General features: G+C 53.3%; 1 protein-coding gene across 2 annotated transcripts in view; it reads left to right on the plus strand.

Moving 5' to 3' along the window:
• The window catches only part of PAX5 (paired box 5), a 182,335-nt gene extending 162,637 nt beyond the window's left edge, over positions 1-19,698 (plus strand). For both annotated transcript variants that reach the window (XM_055141679.1, XM_055141687.1), the window contains 2 exons: positions 13,437-13,523; positions 18,333-19,698. In XM_055141679.1, coding sequence (XP_054997654.1) covers positions 13,437-13,523; positions 18,333-18,406 — 161 coding nt within the window. In that variant the 3' untranslated portion in view covers positions 18,407-19,698. The remainder of the gene's footprint in view (positions 1-13,436; positions 13,524-18,332) is intronic.
• The last annotated feature ends 295 nt before the right edge of the window (positions 19,699-19,993 follow it).

The raw sequence follows: 19,993 nt of genomic DNA on the forward strand, positions 1-19,993 counted from the left end.
CCCACAGTCAGTCCAGGGAAAGCTCTTGGCTGCCAGGAAGTGTCCGTGGCACTCAGAATCAGCCCCGGATGGTGCCTTTGAGCAGGAGCCACAAACTCCCCCGTTGGGAACACCAGTCAGGACTCAATCCCCCTGAAATCTGGGTAGGAAGTGCTGGGCCATCGGCAGACATGGACCCAGAACTGGGACTCAAGAGCGTGAGGGGAGGGGGAAGGGGGGATGCTGTCTGTTGACATCCATGAAGGCTTCATGGAGGAAGTGGTCTTTGAGCTAGGTCTTGTCAAGTAGTGGGGTTTCAGATTAAGGGAATGAGCAGGTAGGGGATGTGGGGAATGGTTGTCGCCTGAAACGGGGCTCTCAGGATTGGGGGACAGTGGGAGCTGTGACTGGGAAGGCCCTTGGGAAACCAGCAGGAACTTGAGTCTTGGTGCTGCCATTGAGCGGCTCTGGGAGGTCCTAGGCGAGGAAGCTCAGGGGTCCACTTCGCGCCCTGCCCCCGCCTCCCGCACACAGTTTAGGTGAGGCTGCAGGGGCCTTGCACCCGGCTTCGTCCTAGCTTCTGTCAGAGCTTCTTCTGTCAGGGACCCAGAGAGATGTCCAGGAGAAGCCTGCGAGAATGGGGGTGGGGCAGAGGGGGAAGCTGAGGAGGGAGAGGTCAAGGCTGAGGCCCAGATTCCATCCTGCTACTTGCAAGGTCCCCGAACTCAGCGGGAGTGACCCCCGGGCACTACTGGATGTGAACCTCAGACAATAAATAAGTAAAAAGAAAAGAAAAAAACAAAACAATGGAAAAGGAACTGGAACTGCTCTGTCAGAACTGGGCCAGGGTCCCATCCGAGCTGCCACGGGGCACAGTGGCACGGTGCTCCAAAGTGGCCAAGTCCACAACCGTGGGGAGGAGGCAGCAGTTTCCAGCGACTCTGGGTGAGGCTAAGGGCCCGCTCCCCCCTCAGACTCTGGGTACCCCATTACTGTCTCCATACTCTCTCCAGGGCCCCCCTTTGGGTGTACGTGGGCTGGAGGCACCAGCGCCTTCTCTGGGCACCACAAACCTGAGCCCAGAGCTACGGGCCATGCCCTGCACGGTCCAGGCAGTTGTGGAGTTGGGGTGTCCGGCAGGTTCCCCACTCCCAGCCCTGTGGGTGGCCTGCACAGCGCGGCCATCCCCGTGGAGGCCCTTGGCAGAGCTGAGAGCCGTTCAGCATTCCCTTCCTCCTGCCGCCCTCGCGCAGAGTTTTTCTGTTCTCGCCTTTCCTGAAGGCAGCCACGCTGGCCCCGGCTGCCGGGGAAGAGGTTTTTCCCAAGCCCCGGTCGATGCCGTGTCGGGGCTGACAGCCTGACCTTTGCGGAACTGGCAGGGTGCTCCTCCGCCTGGCCTCTGGCTCTGCAGACAGGCCCTTAGGGCCCTGGTTTCGATCTCCCCCACAGCCCACCCCAAACACCAGCACATTTACAGAGGAGAAAACAGGTTTGGTGAGGAGCAGGGACTTGAGTGAGGTCATCAGAGCGACTTCGTGTGTGTCTGTGTGTGTGTGTGTGTGTGTGTATACATACATACACGTATGTATACATACCATATGCTTGTGTGTATAGTATGACTAACTGGACAGTATAGTAACATATGTAAGATCTAATGTAGCAGAATAATACATACCAAGAGATTTTATATATATATATAAAAATGGTCTAATTTAAGAATAGAATATATACTAAAAGCTTTTAAAGGATCTAATCTAACAGTAAAGCATAGACTAAGAGATTTTATATATGATCGAATGTAGGGCCAGAGCAATAGTGCAGTGGATACGGCACTTACATTGCACATGGCCGACCCGGGTTCCATTCCAGGCTTTGCATATGGTGCCCTGAGCCCTGCCAGGAGTGATCTCTGAGCACAGAGCTAGGAGTAACTACTGAGCACTTTCATGTGGGCCCCCAAAACCTAAATAAACAAACAAATAAATAAATAAATAAATACAGGGTTGAATGTAGCAGTAGAATATCTACTAAAAAATTTCGTGTATACCATCTTCACCATGCACGTATTTGGAAGACCGGCATGTACCAGGAGGCTGCCAGTGCAGGACCTGGCAGTTTTAAGTGCATTTTCTCCTGCCTTTTCTTCTCTTCTTTTTCTTTTTAATGAAGTCATACACACGTTATTTAATTATTATCCTGGTTCAGGGTCATGGCCCCCTAAAACTTTTTCTTCTAATCAGTCGAGATACCTTGTGCGGCGGCGCGGAGCCAGCGGGAGCCTCCTCCTTTTGGACAGCGGTCCCCGGGGAGATCGGCTGCCCTTGGAGACGCGGCCCCCCTCTCCCCCGCCCCAGGAGCAGCAGCAACCTCGCAGTCCTTTCCCGCCGCCTCCTCCATCTCCCCCGCCAAGCTTTGCTTTCCAAGCCTGGTTTGAATCCTTCCCACAAAGAACTTGGCTGCGGAGTCACTTTGAAAGACTTTCCGTATGTAAATTGCAGCGGCCAAGGTCTCGCCGCGCAGAGGCGGGAGCGGCCATCTGCAGATGGGGTCGGCCCCCAGCGCGCTCTGCAAATCCCCATCATCTGGCAGGTGTCGTTTTGGGTTAATTAAGAGCTACACTGAGCCCACAAACCTGTCACTTGAGAGAATTTGAGGAAACTTGGACTCTCTTGCCGTCTCTGAGCTCCCAGTGAAGGGGAAACGCAAAAAACATCGCTGACTCTGACCGTTTCCCTGGCCCCGCCGTCGCCCGCTTAGCTTCATTAAGTGCATTTTCTCCTGCCCCTTCTTTTCTTCTTTTTCTTCTTAATGAAGTAATACGCGTTATTTAATATTATCCTGGCTTCAGGGTCATGACCCCCTAAAACTTTTTCTTCTAATCAGTCCAGATACCTTATTGGATTTTTACAACCTGTTCTGTGTTGAGTTTGGAAGAAAATGATGGGAGGGATAACCCATTAACTTAACCTAAATCCGTCTCTCTCTCTCTCTCTCTCTCTCTCTCTCTCTCTCTCAAAGTGTATTTATTGATTTATCTCTGATTTACACTATTATGGAATTTCAGGAGTCTAGCTTCATGAATCTCTAAGTATGTAAGACTCACCACACCCACTACCAAAATTCTAGTGCTACCCCTTGTCCAAAAAAGGTTCTTCAACTTACCTTACCAACCAGTGCCTCTTCCCTCTGGTAATCAGTGTGGTTTTCACTGAGACTGGGAGTTTGGATTTAGGGAAAGGGGGATAGTTGTTGCTATTGTTTGACGGGTTGTTTTTTTTTTTAATTGAAACACAGTGAGATACACAGTTACATAGTTGTTTATTGGGGACCTCAGCTATAGTACAGCAGGTAGGGCATTTGCCTTGCGTGTGGCTGACCCAGGTTTGATTCATGGCATCCCATATAGTCCCACAAGCACTGCTAGGAGTAACTCCTGAGTGCATCCCATATGGTCCACCGAGCACTGCCAAGAGTAACCTCTGAGCACTGCTGGGTGTGACGTGGGAAAAAAATTGTTTATGGGTTTCAGTATACAATGTTCCGACACCCTTGTTTGACAGTTTGTTTGCTTTGGTAACTCATATTCCACATAAGAGTAGAAACATCAGATAATTGTTGTTCACTTCCTAACTTCTTTTGCTTACCATAATCATCACAAGACCCATCCACTTTATCCTAAGAAGTACATTTCCGCTTTCTAATGGCAGAATCTCTATTTTGAATGTATCTCCCCAAGCCTCTTCCTTGAGTCATCAGTCTCAGGACCTGTAGGTAGGTGGATTCCTACTTTTGACTTTTTGCATAATCCTACTATGAATAGGGCCTTTCAAATAAGTGCTTCCTTTGTATTTGGTAAATGCCTATATACATATATATTTAAATTTATTCTTTTATTGAATCACCATGTGGAAAGTTACAAAGCTTTCAGATTTAAGTCCCAGTTATACAATGCTCGAACACCCATCCCTTTACCAGTGCACATATTCCACCACCAAGAATCACAGTATACCTCCCCCCATCTCCCACCTTCCCAGCCCCCCACCCCGCCTGTGTAACTGATAAATTTCACTTTACTTTCACTTTACTTTGATTACATTCAATATTTCAACAAAAAAAACCTCACCATTATTATTTGGAGTTTCTCCCCCCTAAAGTCGGACCTGCTGAAAAGGAAGCATTTGATAATTTGTTTTCCATTGCTGAGAATGAAGAGATATGAGGTCAAGTGGCCACACTAGCAGCCGCACGGTTTTGGATTTCTGTATTTTAGTATTTTAGTAACTAAGTCCAGAGAAATATCTGCCAGAAATTGCATCATTACAAGCTTGTACCTCTCAGCTACTTTATATTCCACATATGAGTGCAACCTTTCTATGTATGTCTCTTTCTTTCTGACTCATTTCACTCAACATGACACTCTCCATGTTGATCCACTTATATGCAAATTTCATGACTTCATGTTTTCTGACAGCTACATAGTATTCCATTGTGTAGATGTACCAGAGTTTCTTTAACCAGTCATCTGTTTTTGGAGATGCCTATATTTTTAAGCCTCTGCTTTCAAAGTCTTGGAGGAAAGAACTTGTCCTTCTCTACCTTTGTTCTAAATCTTGGAGAGCTCTATAAATTTGTGGGTCAGGAGCCTCTCTCAGCATTGGGATTGAGGAGACAGTACTGATCTTAGATCTTCGTGTTTATGGTGGGGCATGCAATCAGACCCTTAGATAACTGAGTTCCCCTTTGTTCAAAGCTCCCAATTTCCAGCATGAGAGAACTTTCTCTGGGTGATGATAATATTCTAATCTTGTTAGAGGTTTGAATTACAGAAATGGAGATGTTTGTCAAAACATAACAAGAGTACATTTCAAATATGTGCCTTTCTTTGTGTGTATATTTTATACAGAAATTGAAACCTGTTAAAACAAATAATGACTCACCATTAGCAATGTGCAAACAACTGAAATGCATTTTTTAAGAAAATTCGGTGGAATAAAAGACTAGGAGGGTTTAGAGAGATAATATAGGGGTAAAGGCATTTGTCTTGCATGCATCCAATACCAGTTTGATCCCTGGCACTGCAAATGGTTCCCTGAGCTCAGGTAACATCTAGGAGTGACCTCTGAGCACAGAGCAAGGAGTAACCCTTGAGCACTGCTAGGTATAGCCAAGAAGAAAAAGGAAGGAAGGGAGGGAGTGAGGAATGGTGGAAAGAGGAAGAGGCTCAGCCTAGGAGATGGAGAACTATATGATAAGCAGGTAAGAGACATTATTTGTACATTATCCATCAAATGAAAGACTAATAACTAAGTTATAGAAATCACTCGAAAAGCTCAACAACAAAACAACCCCATCAAAAAATGGGGAGAGATGAATAGACACTTTCTTAGGAGGTCACTCAGATAGCCAGTAGGCTTATGGAAAAGTGCTTACTGTCACTTATTCTTAGAGAAATGCAAATCAAAATGACAATGAGGTAACATTTCACACCAGTGAGGAATGGTCTATATCAAAAAGACTCCAGGGGCCAGGGAACTAGTACAGGGCCATAGACACTTGCCTTCTGTTCAACCCACACTGGTCCAATTCCCAGCCTCGAGTATGGCCCCTGAGTCCTGCCAGGTGTGACGTGTGTACACTGCTGGGTGTGATCCCAAAAAGCAATTGAAAGACTGGAAACCACCAATGTTGGTGGGGGTGTGATGAAAAAGAAACCCTCATTCACTGTAGGTCCACCTGTTGTCTATTCCAGCCTCTGTGATAAACAGTATGGAGAGTCTCCCAAAACGAAGACTAGAGCTTCCATATTAACCAGCAATTTCTGTTCTTGGATCTACTCTCCAAACACAAAAGCATTAACTTGAAAACATATTTGCATGCCTATGTTCATTGTCGAGCTTAGTACAATAGCCAGAAAATGGAAACAACCGAAAGGTCCAGCAGCAGATGAATGGATCAAGAAGTCTGTGTGAGGGCTGGAAAGATAGTACAGCGGGTAGGGCACTTCCCTTGCACATGGCCAACCTGGGTTCCATTCCTGGCATCCCAGATGGTCCCCTGAGCACTGCCGGGAGTGATTCATGAGTACAGAGCCAGGAGTAATCCCTGAATGCTGCCAGGTGTGGCCCAGAAACAAACAGTAGTTGTAACATACTCCATGTGGAATATTACATAGCTCTAAGGAAAGATGAAATCTTGCTGTTCATTGCAACTTGGATAGATCTGGGGGACATTATTTTAAGTGAAATGAGTCAGACAGAAAAGCACAAATACCAATGATCTCACTCACCTGTGGTACAGAGAGAAATAGCACTGGGCAAATCTTGAGTGATGGTGAATAATTGGCCTTGGATTACAAAACTCGGATCACAAGTAGGGGAGGGAGGGAGCTGGGAGGAAAAGTGGACTAGAAGGGACACAGGAACAGTGGTGGAGCATCTTGGACATATTGATGGAGCAGCAACCGTATAAATTAATGCATCAGTGTTTACACTATTGTAACCACGTTCTAAATTATCACCCAAATGATCCTTTTTTTAAAAAAAGCATTATTGATGGTAGAATGAGATAGTGGGTAGACAGATACTTACTATTGTTATCCTATTTACTACTGTATATGAGCACAGTAAGAGATATATCATTATAATTGGTTCTTCCTGAGGAAATTCACTATATATTCCATATCACAGTCTTCAGGCCAGGTTAGTCTTCCTAACCCCAGCAGGGTCCTAGTCTCGTCGTTACTTTTGGATCATGACAGCATTTGTCCATGACCATGCTCTCAACTTATAGTTGAGTATTGTGGAGCTTTGGCCAGGCCCATTTCGATGCCAGGGTAGCTCACAGCTTTCCCTGGGTCCATTCAGTCCCGCGTCGGGATCCTGCCTTTGGGGTGCTAGGAACTAAGGGCAACTGAGTCAAGAAAGCAGATGCCCGGGAGTAAATATTATTGGAGTCAATCAGCTCCCAAGTTACAAAGCATAATATTAACTGTCTTCCTGTGTCCATGCAAAAAGGACATTGCTTTAAGGTAAACTAAGTTCCTTGCGGCAAGGCTAAAAGGACAAATCCAATGTTATTCTACACTTACTACAAAATCCTCAAGATTTTCCATGTGTTTGAACCTCTGCAAAGGGACTGGGGCTATTGGGGGTGTGTCAGCAGGCCTTGCTGGGCCCTGGCTGGCCCAGCCAGATGACACCTTCCCTGGGCTGGTGAAAACCCTCAGTGACCTGAATATTGCAGTCCTGCCCTGTCCCTGCATGGTTCTGTGCCTGAGGAAGCCATCACTCCACAGCTTCATCCCAGTCCTAGTCATCTGGGCAACGGGAAGTAGTCCAAGCTGGTGACTCTGCTACTCATTGGGTCTGGGATGAAGCAAGTAGCTTATGGTTGGGTGGGAATGAGGAGAGTGGGGTGCCAGTTCCGCTGCATGTCCAGTGGGTTGTGCCCAAGGCCTCAGCATTCTCTGTTCCAGCACCTTCCAAGGGGTGGGTGTGAGGCAGGCCATGCCGTCGAGCTGCTGCCTGATGCTCTTGTTCTTGGAGTCTCACTTAGCTGTTCTTTGCTCCGGGAATCTAGAACAGACCGTTTCTAAGCAGCTTCCCGGCTTGCCCTTCTGGATCTGTCTATCCTGTCCCCTTTCTGAGCTTTGGTTCCCCCCCCCCGGGGAACCAAAAGCCAGATGGAGTCCAATGCAATGGTGCTCCACTCTCCTCCGGCTCAGACCCTGCTCTCCGTGTCCTGGTTCTCCTCTGCACACCTTCACAGAATCCCGGGGCCTTGAGTTGGGCATGCGGTGGTGGTGGAGACACTGAGTTCTCTTTCCTTCAGCGTTGGGAGCTCACAAACCACAGAGGCCTTTGATCTTCTCCAGTAACTCCAAAGCAAGGATGCTTCTTCCTCCCAGTTGACTCGTGAGGGAACCGAGGCTCAGGAAGTCAATGTATGTGTCCCAGGTCACCCAGCCTGGCCTGGCCACTGGGTATGTCCAACTCTGTCCTGTGTCTGGTTCCCCAAGGGGAGGCTAAGTCCTTTCTTCCCTGGGTCCCATTGTGACCCTCGTGGTTGTGTTTCGTTTGGAGGTGCCCAGGGGAGCATGTAGTGCCACAGATGGAACCTGGCCCCCCTGCATGCAGAGTCTGGGCTAGCGACCAGAGAGCCGCCTCCTTGGGCCTTGTGAACTTTCTTGCTGGTGCCCCACTTTGGCTCACACTCTTGCCCCTCTGCACCCCCGCCCCCAACTCCTGCCCCAGCTCAAGGAATTCCCCAGCACCCTGACATCAAGATTTGCTGGACTCAAACCCCATCCTCAGCCTCATGGGGATGTTCATGCACCCCTGAGCTCTCTGGCCCGTTCCCCCAGGGATCTCCACCCAGGATTTCCTCTGTGCTGTCCTGGGACCACAGTCTGACATTTTAACCCCACTAGTCACCCCAGCGTGGCTCCCATCATGCCCTCTGCCCCATCTGTGGAGCAACTCCCAGACAAGGTGAGACAGGCTTACCCGGTGTAGGGCAATGGGGTGTAGTTTAAAACCCCCAACATACAATGACAACCCAGACACACACACACATACACACACACACACACACACACACACCTCTCCACTTCTCCCCTTACCTTCCCCTCAACAACAAGCTCCCCAGTTTAGCTTCTCAAATTTTCTTTTTTCTGGAACGCTACTGACATTGGTCAGGGGTGGTGCGATGCCAGGGATTGAACCCAGGGCCTTACCCCTGCAAGCCGTGTGCCACATCCCTTGATCCACACCCCTGACCCTCCAGTTTTCCTCTGCCCAGTACTTTACCTCTCTTCGCCTCCTGAAGGGGCTTCCTCTCGCTCATCCGAGAACTCAGAACCAAGAAAGCTATAACATTCCTCTGGGGAACTCTGCTCCCTTTGTTTTTCTGTGGCCACGTGCATGGTCAGGGTTGTGCACTCGGGGATCACTCCTGGCAGGGTTCGTGTTTGGTGATGGGGATGGAGTACTCTGTCTGTCTGCTGTGCTCTCTCCAGGAGCTGGTGCTATTTTTGATGGAAAGAGGCCCGGGTACTCGTGCTGAGAGAAGGAGACCTCTGCCTCGGAACTGCTGCACCCCTGGGGTCCTCACAATGAGTTGGATGTGGGAACCTTCACTTCCCACCCCTGGACCACCAGGCCATGCTTCTTTGCCTGGCATCTGTGGGGGCTGCAGCTCTTTCTCCACACTCCCATTGCTAGCCTGTATCCAGAGCGCCTGGTTGAAGGCTCAGGCCTCCCCCTCTCTGAGGGCCTCTGGGAGACTCAGCCCTGTGGGGTGCCCCAGTGCCACCCAGATCTTTACCAGTGCAGGAATAGCCTGTCTCCTTCTGCATATCACAACCCCTTCTCTGTAGGGTGTATGGTCCCCAGGGCCCCTGAAATGCCCTCTCTGCTTTCCTCAGGCCTCTTCTTGGCAGTCCTGGACTCCCTGTTCTAAATGGCTGTCGTGTGGTTTGAGGAGGAGAAGGTGGTTGGGGGGACGCTAGGAGGGATGCCATGAGTTGGAGTCTCCAGACTCAGAAAAAGACAGCATAGTTCCGGGAATGGACTGGAGCGATAGCACAGCGGGTAGGGTGTTTGCCTTGCATGCGGCTGACCCGGGTTTGATTCTTCCATTCCTCTCGGAGAGCCTGGCAAGCTACAGAGAGTATCCCGCTCGAATGGCAGAGCCTGGCAAGCCACCCGTGGCATATTTGATATGCCAAAAAACAGTAACAAGAAGTCTCACAGTGGAGACATAACTGGTGCCCGCTTGAGCAAATCGATGAACAATGGGGACGACAGTGCTACAGTGCAGTGCTACAGTGCCAGGAATTGGGAGGGGAGGGGGCATAGTCCCAGGGAGGCAAAATGCAAAATCGGCAGAAAAGGGGGCTTCAGAGCCCAGGTGGTCTGAAAGGGAGGAGGGGCCCAGTGTGGAGGGGGAGGGGCCAGTGTGGAGGGGGAGGGGCTGGGACATAGGAGCCCAGCCTTGGACAGGCCCCTCCCAGGCCCCAGATCCACACAGAAAAGGGTCTACTTGCGCCTGTTGGGGATGGGCCTCAGCTCTTTAAAACGATTTTTTTAAATTGAATCATCATGAGATACAGTACAAAACTTTCATGATTGGGTTTCAGTCATGCAATGTTCTAACACCCATACCTCTGCCAGTGTACATTTCCTAACACCAATATCCCCATTTCCCTCCTGCCACCACCTACCTTCACCTGTCAGCCACCATGATTCCAAGGTACAGCCAAGTTTGAGTCTCACGCTGGAAATATTCTCTGTGGGTGATGCCATTGACTCCCACAGTTCCCGCAGCTGAGAACCAACTGCCTCTTTAGGATGTCTGCCAGGAAGTCCCACAGGCACTTCAGCCAGTTAATATCTAAAACAGAACAGGCCATCTTTCCTAGCTCTACTCGATTCTTCTTTTGTTGAAGGGAAGGAACATTTCACTCTCAATATGCCCAATTTAACAAATGGGAATTATTCTCAAATACTGCCGCACCTCACCCCAGCCCCCACCTTTTCTACTCCACATTGAGTTGGTCCCAAGTTCTGCTGACTCTGTTTCAATAATACTTTTCTTTTTGTTTTTATTGAATCACTGAGATACAGTTACACAATTTTCGTGGTGAGGTTTCAGTCATATAATGTTCCAACACCCATCCCTTCAGTGTGCATTTCCCACCATCAATACCCCCCATATCCTTCCCCCACCTGCCTCTGCCTCTATGGCAGGAATTCTTCTTCTTCTTCTCTCTCTCTCTCTCTCTCTCTCTCTCTCTCTCTCTCTCTCTCTCTCTCCTTTCAGACATTATTGTTTGCAATACAGATACTGAGACGCCATCACGTTTGGTCCTTTACCCACTTTCAGCCCACATCTCCCATCTCTTCCAACCATCATTGTCGTAGTGGTCCCTTCCCTCTCCCAACTTTCCTCTCCTCCATCACCTGAGGCAGGCTTCCAACCATAGACCAATCCTCCTGACCTTGGTTGTTAGTCTCGTACTGTTTTTTTTTTTTAATTGAATCATAGTAAGATACACAGTTACAGTTGATTGGATTTCAGTCATACCATGTTCCATCACCTGTCCCTTCACCAGTGTACATTTTTCACCACCAATGTCCCCAGTTTCCCACCCCCCCAACCAACCCCCTACCCCTTATCCCTATGGCCTCAACTCATTGGTTCATTCCATCTCTGCGTGACTTCATGTTTAGGAAGCTCAGTCCTCCTTTATGGAGGAAAAAGTGAGTCTCAGAGAGGCCAAGTGGCCCATGGAAGGAACCACGAAACAGGAAGAGGGGGACCAGGGCTCTCTCCCCTGTCATTTCCCCCTGGGACTTGCTCTCCTAGGCTGGAATCAAGGGCTGCTTGACATGCCTACAGTTGGGTGACAGGTGTAGAGAGACCTTTGCAAGAGGTGCCCGATGCCCTGGGGCTGGCCCAGGGGGGGGCAGAAAGTGACTCTGATGGGGCTGCTCAGGGGAGCCCAGGGCCCAGAGGGAGGCCGTGTCCTGTGCTCCCCAGAGCTGCCCAAAGAGGAGCAGGAAGGAGAGGAAGAGGAGGAGGAATGGGAGGAAGAGGAGGGAGGAGCACGAGAAAGAGGAGTAGGGGGAGCAGGAGGAGGAGGAGAAAGAAGAGGAGGAGGAAGAGGAGGAGGAGGAAGAAGAGGAGGAGGAAGAGGAGGAGGAGGAGGAAGAAGAGGAGGAGGAAGAGGAGGAGGAAGAAGAGAGGGAGGAGCTGGAGGAGGGGGATTCAGAGGAGGAGGGGGAGCAGAGGAGGAGGCAGCGTCTCTGTGGAGCTGATAGATATTCGAGTCTGGGCAGCTGCGCCCAGCACTGTCACCAGGCTCTCCCTCCGTTGGCGGTAACCTGACACCCTGACCACTGAGGCATAAAAAACAGAGAATTGGAGGCTCAGCCTGTCAGGCTGGGAGTGGCCCCCAGAGAGGCCTGGGGAGGGGCGCTCCTGTGTGCGTGCGCGTGCGTGGGCGCGCGTGCACATGCTCTGCAGTTGCCCGTGGGAGCAGGGAGGAAGCTGGCGGGGGTCCCGGGGGCGTGGGCCGCTGGCCCCTCAGGCCTGCTTTGTTGTTCCAGCAGTACCTGACCAGCCCTGAGATCCCCATCAGAGCCCCACTGGTGCCGGAAGCTGCAGGCCAGGGGGAGGTGGGGGAGGGGGGCCTTTGTCTTCCTTGAGCAGGAGCCATGGAAACATGCTGGGGGCCAGAGTGGTCTCCCCGGGAGCTGTGTCACTCCTGGCTCCTCTGCAGGGAGGGACACAGCCCGAGTGTTCTGTAAGTGGTGGCTGGAAAGGCTGTTCCATGGGGTGGGGGGCGGGCACAGGCAGGGCCTTGGGGTTCCGGCACAGGGCCATTGAGCTCCTTCCCACCAGCTGAGCGTGAACTGAGCACGGGACTGTGGGGCAGGGGTGAGGCTGTGGGCCCACACACAGTGGGCCCAGAGCAGAATGGTTCCACGCCTGCACACCACACTACCCCTGGCCCCCAGAAGATCCTTCTTGCCTGTACCCTGGGCCTTTGGCTTGTCCCTGCGTTTCAGCACAGTAGCTCCGGACTCTGTTACCTCAATCCCCGGAGCAGCCACTACAGGGGGCCACACCAGTGCTGAGCTCACCTTTGGGGTGTCAATTCTCAGTCACCCAGGAAACACTAGGAATGGGGACCAAAGCCAGCCATCTGGGCGGCCCGGAGGGGCCCGGACCAGGACAGAGTGCCCCCTGTCCGAGGTTCCAGGTTCGGGGGGACATTCTTCTGTGACCTCTGCTGAAGGATGGGCCAGTGGGTCACCTGGCATGTGACTGTTTCATGGAACTTGGGTGAGAGGCTGGCATTTTAGTCCCACTGAGAGGTTTGATGGGGCACAAAGCCAGATCAATGAGTGAGTCCACCTAATTAGGGTGTCGCCCAATGATAGTTGGAAATGATCACTCTGGACAAGAACTGAGTGCTGGAAGTAGGTAGAGGGATATGTAAGATAGCCTTTCAGTACCTGCATTGCATACTGTAATGCCCAAAAGAAGAGACAGACAGACAGCGACAGAGACATACAGAGAGAGAGAGAGAGAGAGAGAGAGAGAGAGAGAGAGAGAGAGAGAGAGAGAGAGAGAGAGAGAGAGAGAGAGAGAGAGAGAGAGAGAGAGAGAAGTGCCTACCATAGAGGCAGGTGAGAGGGGGTGGGTGGGAGGGGGTGGCAGAATGGAAATTGGGGGAATTGCTGGTGGGAAATGTACACTGATGAAGGGACATTTCTCGGAACAGTGTATGACTGAAACCTAATTGTGAACAACTTTTTAACTGTGTATCTCACTGTGATTCAATTAAAATAAAAAGTTGCTATCTGGCCTGGCCTTTGCTGGCCACAGCAAACTTTCTGGGCCCTATGTGACATTTGGTTCCTGTTTCTCTCTCCGCCTGCCCCATGCAGGGAGTGAATTTTCCGGGAGCCCCTACAGCCACCCCCAGTATCCCTCCTACAACGACTCCTGGAGGTTCCCCAACCCGGGGCTGCTTGGTGAGTACTGGCTGTCGGGTGCCCCTGGGCCGGGATTCTTGGACAACATGAGGCAGGGAGGGCAGTGTCCATGTCGGGCTTCTGATGGGGCTGTCACCTACCCTCATCCTCCCCCCACCTTGCCTGGACTTGTGAGTGGAGAAGGACGTGATGGAGGAAATAAGGAGGCAGGGAAATTGCTTACCCAAGAGTAAACTTAGATTATTTCTTTTTTCAAAGAATGAATGCATATTCAGGCGAGAAATTCCGGAGGAGCTGATGCTCTGACTTGGATTTTCCATGAACCTCAAAATAGGAGGGAGCAAGGTGGCCCTTCAGAGTGATCGGTACCGACTACCCATCTGAAAAAGGGCTCTGGGGCCCAGGGAGCGATTGGTGATGTCTGCACAGACATCCCCAGACCAGGTCTGCTGGGAACAGGTGCTACCTGTGCCACGGGGCAGGCTGTCCCCACTTATTTCATGCCCAAACTCTCACCTGGTCTCAGCGTGGCAGATTTCTCCTCTACCTGGCACCTGCCTGGCGTGTGAACATCATCGAGATCATTAGGCCTGGCTCAGTCTCCCCAAGATCAAGCAAGGTCCACGCAGCCTTCAGAAGGTTGAGAAGATGCTGGGGTGTAGCTCAGTGGTAGCCCGCATGGCCCGAGCTGAATCCCTGACAATGCAAAAAATAAATAAATAAAAAGTCAGGAAGAACCTTTTGCTTCCTAGAAATTAATTTCCATGGACCCTGCTGGTGAGTGGCAGCTGGGCTGCAGTTTCTGGGGCATGAAGCAGGTTTGGGGTGAGGTAGGGTGGGGTGGAGGGCAGTAGGGGGGACTCCCAGATCTCATCACCTAAGGCCGAGCCACACAATGAATTTGCTGAACTTGAGATGTTCCCCATCCCTCCCCTGCATTCAGCTGAAGGCCAGACATGAAAGGGCCAGTGAGAACCCCACGTATCCATCCGTCCATCCTGCTGACCTAAGGCCTGCCTGCTTGAGAACCGGCTCAATCCCAGACCCTCAAATATTTTAGGACTGAGGGACCTCAAGTCAGTGTGCAAAACAGGAACATGGTGTCTTTAGACTCAAGCTGCCAGGCCTGCAGTAGGAGCCTCGGCCCCTTCCCTGCCCCATGGTGGGGAGAGACAGACATGTGCAGAGGGGCCCGCGACAGTGAGGGAGATGCTCTCTGCACTGGAAGGTATCAGGGTTCAGACCCCTGACTCTGCTGCCCGGCGCCTCCCGGAGGAGCTGATGCTCTGACTTGGATTTTCCATGAACCTCGTTTTGAACCGTATTGAACTGGGGCTCCAGACACCTCGTGCTTTGCCTTGAACCAAGGCCTCTGGACACCGAGTTGATCCAGCCTGTCTATCTCAGGGGACCACCTGGGCCATGATCTCCATGGAGCAGGATTGGGGGGGGGTGCAGAGGGAAGCTTTTAGCAGGGGTGGGGGTAGCTTGCAAACCCTGGGCCCAGCCAGTCTCACAGGGGATGTGCCCTAGAGGAAGCTATAGAGGTGTGTGTGTGTGTGTGCACACGCGTGTATGCACGTGTGCATGTGTGTGTGTGTTGTGTGAATGTGTGTATATTTGGGGGTTGTGTCCTTGTGATGTGCGCTGATCTCTGCATTTGTGGAGGTGCCCATGATATCTGCACTTCCTGAGGAGTCCTGGGAGCTATGTTCAACACTTGGGTGACATAAACCCAGAGGGGTCCCTTTGTCTTGTTTTGCTACGTGTTCTTGAGCCTCATTTTGGGGGGCCTTCAAGCAGCAGAGACATTGGAGGTGCTCAGGCAAAGGCTGGGAAGGGAGTGGGGTGGCCTGTATATATGGGAGCTTGAACCCCAGACTTGCACCTGCTGAGGGTGGGGCAACTTGCAGCCTGGGGAAGGAGGGTGCTGGGGGCTTGTGCTTTGCAGGCTGACTCCGAGTGGGTCCCCATAGAGTGCAGACTGCATGTCTGGTGGGGGGGATGTGGGGGTTCTGTCCTGGGAGCTCACATTGCCATTGAGGGAGGTCCGGGCAAGTGTGTCTGTGCTCAGAGATGCTTAGTGACATGGGTGACATGGAGAGGGAGGGAGAGACTGTATGCATGGGGTTGGGGGAAACAGAGCCCTTTCCTCTAAACGAGAACTTGCTGATCATTAAGACACCCGGCAAAATCCTCCTGGGGCTATCTCCTTCTACCCTGCTCAAGGCCGTGTGTGGGAGTAGCCACTGTGGTTTTCTTTCTCCTGTGAGTGCTCAGGCTCAGGAGATATCCCCTCTCTCACACAACACACACAAGCAAAAATGTGCATAAGTACAACACAAACGCACACACGTGCACATGCACACACATACTTACCCGCACATATACATGCACACACGTGAATGCACATAGGCATGTATACATATGCATACAATTACATGTACTTACCCATACTTGCACATATATATGCACACGTACTTACATATACCTGCATATATACTTATACATACATGCACATATGCATGCACATCCATGCCTGTATACATACACATATATATATACACCTGTAGATACACAGACACTTGCCCACGCATACATGTGTACCCATATGTGTGTACATCCCTGCAGATACACGTATATGTGTACACACATATTTACACATGCATGCACACGAACACACGTGTCCCTCTCTCCCAGGCCCATCTGCAGGTCAGAAGCAGCACTGACCTGGACATGCATGCACTGGGGACGACGGCCCTAAGACTGTGCCTGGCCCACAGACAAGAGGACAGGGGAGGGGACAGGTGTCTCTGAGTCAGGACCCCAGCTGGAGAGGGGACGGAGGGGCTGCAGGAAGCCCCCCTGGCAGATATGGGTGTGGGGCTAGTATCACACTGACCAGAAGCCCCAGCAAGGCCCCGTCCCCCTGTTACCATCTGAGCCTTTGGAGGGAGGGGACATGCAGGATGTTGGGGGCGGGGCAAGTGTGCCACTAGTCAGGGCTGGGTGTCCCGGGACGAAAGCTTTACGTAAGAGCTAAATGGCCTTGGTCCCTCTCTGTCCTCCGAGAAATTATCATGTCCTCCATGTCCTCGTCTACCTGGGGACAATGCCAGTTCCTACCTGATGGAATTTCTGCGGAAGCCCTCAGAGCTCCAGGCGTGATGGGCTTTGAAGAGTGTCCATTTCCACAGTGCAGCCCCAGGCCCGGCTCAGGGGCCCTCCCCCAACCCCACTGTGACCCCCTTTGACAGATGAAAAACCAAGGCTTGGAGCCACGAAATTCGCTCAGCCGGGCAGAGGGTGAGCCTGGCTGGCTGTCTCCAGCCTGAGTGCCTGGCGATGGTGTCTGGGAGAGGTGCCAGTACCCCGCCCTGGCAGGCCTCCCTCTGCCATCCCTTAGAGAAGCACCTATCCCGGTGTTCAGGTTGCAGAACGCTGCTGTGGTGGAGGGACCGTGGAGGGGTGGGGGTGGGGGAATCAGGCACCCGAGTCCAGCCCAGGCCCCAGAGCTGAGAATCCTGGAGCTTTGGGCACCTGCTGCTGGCGGCTCGCTGAGCCTGTTTCCACACTAAGGGGGCCAGCCTGGTCCCTCTCATTCTGAGAATCTGTTGGTCTCCCTGAATTGTAATCTCCCCCCTCCAGCCCCCTCCAACCCCTTCATCTCTGGCGAGGAGTTGGAGTCCACAGCAAGGTTCCTGGCGGCCTCATCCAGAGCGTGAGGTCAAAGCAGGCGGAGAGGGCGGTAGCTGGCTTTGTCTGGGGGGGCTGCCGGAAGCAGCCAGCACCCAACTCTTGCCCCCTGCATCCTTACACATCGCTCAGCCCACCTGCAGATCTTCCCATCCTTTGAGCCCACCTGGACCCACTTCCTCCAGGATGCCCGGCTGCCCAGGAAACACCAGCCTGCTCCTGGGGCTGATGTTTGCATGCCCTGGCCCCGCCCAGCACCCCACAGGGCCTGATGTGGGGCGTGTGCATGGCTTAGGTGCTGGTCACGCTGAGCTGCAGTTCAGGTCCTCCGCAGACAAACCCAGCTGAGCAGGCGCTTCATGTCGGGCTCCAGACCAAGGCCTGGGGATAGGCACCGAGGCGAAGGGATGGCACTAGAGAACCTGACCCTCTGTGCGGGGTTTCTGCAGGAGGGCGAGGAGCCATGAAGGCCCCAGAACAGCAGCCGGAAGCTGCAGGCAGAGCGAGGGCCTGGGAGGCACCCTCGGCTGCAGCTCTCAGCAATGCCAGGCGCAGGAAGGACGTGGCCGGGTGGGCACAGGAGGGCAGGCTCAGAGGTGCTGGAACTTGGGTGCAGGAGCAGTGTGCAGTGTATGTGTGTGTGTGTGTGTGTGTGTGTGTGTGTGTGTGTGTGTGTGGCTGGGAGGGGGTAAGGGGGCGCAGGCAGGAGGCAGATCCAGAGAGCTGAGCAGGGCCAGTGCATCTGTGATGTCCTCTAGTCCAGGGGCTGACGGCCGTGCCCTGCATGCCAGCCAGGGTGGCTGTTTCGGCCGTGGGAGCCACGGGGGTTCCCACATCAGGCCTTCAGCCCTGGCAGGTTTTGTAAGTTGTTCAGGGGCCCAGAGGGAGCAGACAAGGCTGGGTGCCAGCAGTACATTATTGTGGATTGAGGACTGCCCCCCCCCCCACTGCCCGCGCTGGGCTCTAGACCCTGCACCTTAGCAGCTCTAGATGGCGTGAGGCCTTGAGCTCTTGGGGAGCAGGCAGCAGCCCTGAGCCGACCACAGTCTAGGGGTGGGACGAGGGGGACATGAGGGGACAGAGGCCTGGACAGGGTACGGAAAAGAAGTGGGGGACTCTGGGTGACACCCCAATCTCTCTCTGTCTTTGCAGGCTCCCCGTACTATTACAGCGCCGCCCGAGGGGCCGCCCCGCCCGCAGCTGCCACCGCCTATGACCGCCACTGACCCTCCCGCCGGCGGGCACCCTGTGCTCCCACATATATCCCTGAGGGTGGTCACTCCTGGCCCCTCAGAAGACAGCCAAAGGGGCACAACGAGATCGTCCCCCAGCACCAATCCCCCACCTCGCCTTGAAGCTCCTCCCCCACCCTTTCCTGCAGGGACTCTGGGGGTCCCTGGCCAGGCTGTTGGACTTCCAGACGTGTGTCTGCTCCCAAGAGTCCGTCTACGGGTTTCTCCCAGCAGCCACGGGGGGCTCCGCAGACCTCTGGATTCTTGTGCAGACACCTACCCGCAGCTCCAGCCCAGCCTGCCTACCCAGTCCTTGCACCCCCACCATACCCCCAGGGTCCCCCGCTCCTACGTCGCCACCCCGGGAGGAAGACTTGCTTTTGCCACATCCACCCGTGTAAATAGCATCTTGCTCTCGTGGGCCGAGGGGCCAGCGGAGCCGACCAGCCACCCGTGATGATGCATCCTGCTCTCCTGATGTGTCCCAGGACATCCCAGACCTGCACCCAGAGCCAGCCTTTGCCCTGGGGGAGGGGCCCACCCCAGCAGGTGACCTGGGAGCTGTCCTGAGCCCCACCCACTGGGGTGCAGCCCCCAACCACTGCCACTTCTTTGATGTCTTAAAGGAGCCTCATGCGGCTGGCTCTTCGCCAAGCCCCCTTCTCCCCTCTGAAGATGCCCCCCCCCAAGAGAAACACATCTGGGGAGACACCTTGAGCCGCTGCCCCCAGCCTCCATCTCCCCATGCCCAGTGTCCTGCCAACAGCTTGTCCCCATCCCCCTCTCTGAGGACTCAAAGGGAACTTTTGAGGTGATGTCTCAGCGGTCACCTGAGGTGTTGATGGCACTTGCGGACTCAGCACCCGCAGGTGGGGACTCGGGTTCGAGCACGGGTCTGGAAGCTGTCCCGACCCCCGAAGCTATCGAGCCAAGCGGGAGAGGTCTCCTGAAGCAAACCTGGCTCACATCACAGTGGACGCCCCCACGGACATTTTCCCAGCCTCCAAGGATGCCAGCAAGCAGGTTCTGGACCGGCCCATCCCTGTCACTCAGACAGAAGTCACCACAAAGGACTGTCCCTGCACTGGCCTCTGCCGCCACTCAGTGCTCCAGAAGCAGGCCCTGCCCTCCGCATGGTGCCCAGTGGGCAGCTGGGAGCCCAGGCACTGAGCTGGGGGCAGCTGGGTGCCCTCCACTGTGGCAGCCACCTGGGGGCCAGGACCACAGTGCTCACAGAGCTTCCTGTGGGCTGCAGCAATCAGAGTCCCCTGGGGGGCGGTCCAAGGCCACGGGAGAAGGCCTGTGGGGAGGCGGGGGAGGCGGTGAGGAGCGGGTGGGTTGGCACTCGGGGGTCCCCGGGGCCTGGCTCTTTCCACAGGCTCTGCTGACTCAGCCCAGCCAGGCGGAGGGCCCATCCCCACAGCCACTGAACTGCAGCGCGGGCTGACTCGGCTTTCCCACATCTGCCGGTCACCGGGAGGGCAGGGGGAGAGAGAGAGCCTTCAGGGGTACCGAGCCTCTGTGGTCTTTTCTGGGCCACCCCTCTGCCTTGCTGAGGGACCCCAGGACTCTGTGTTCTGC

Source organism: Sorex araneus, chromosome 1, assembly GCF_027595985.1.
Source record: "Sorex araneus isolate mSorAra2 chromosome 1, mSorAra2.pri, whole genome shotgun sequence".
NCBI classification, from domain to species: Eukaryota; Metazoa; Chordata; class Mammalia; order Eulipotyphla; family Soricidae; genus Sorex; species Sorex araneus.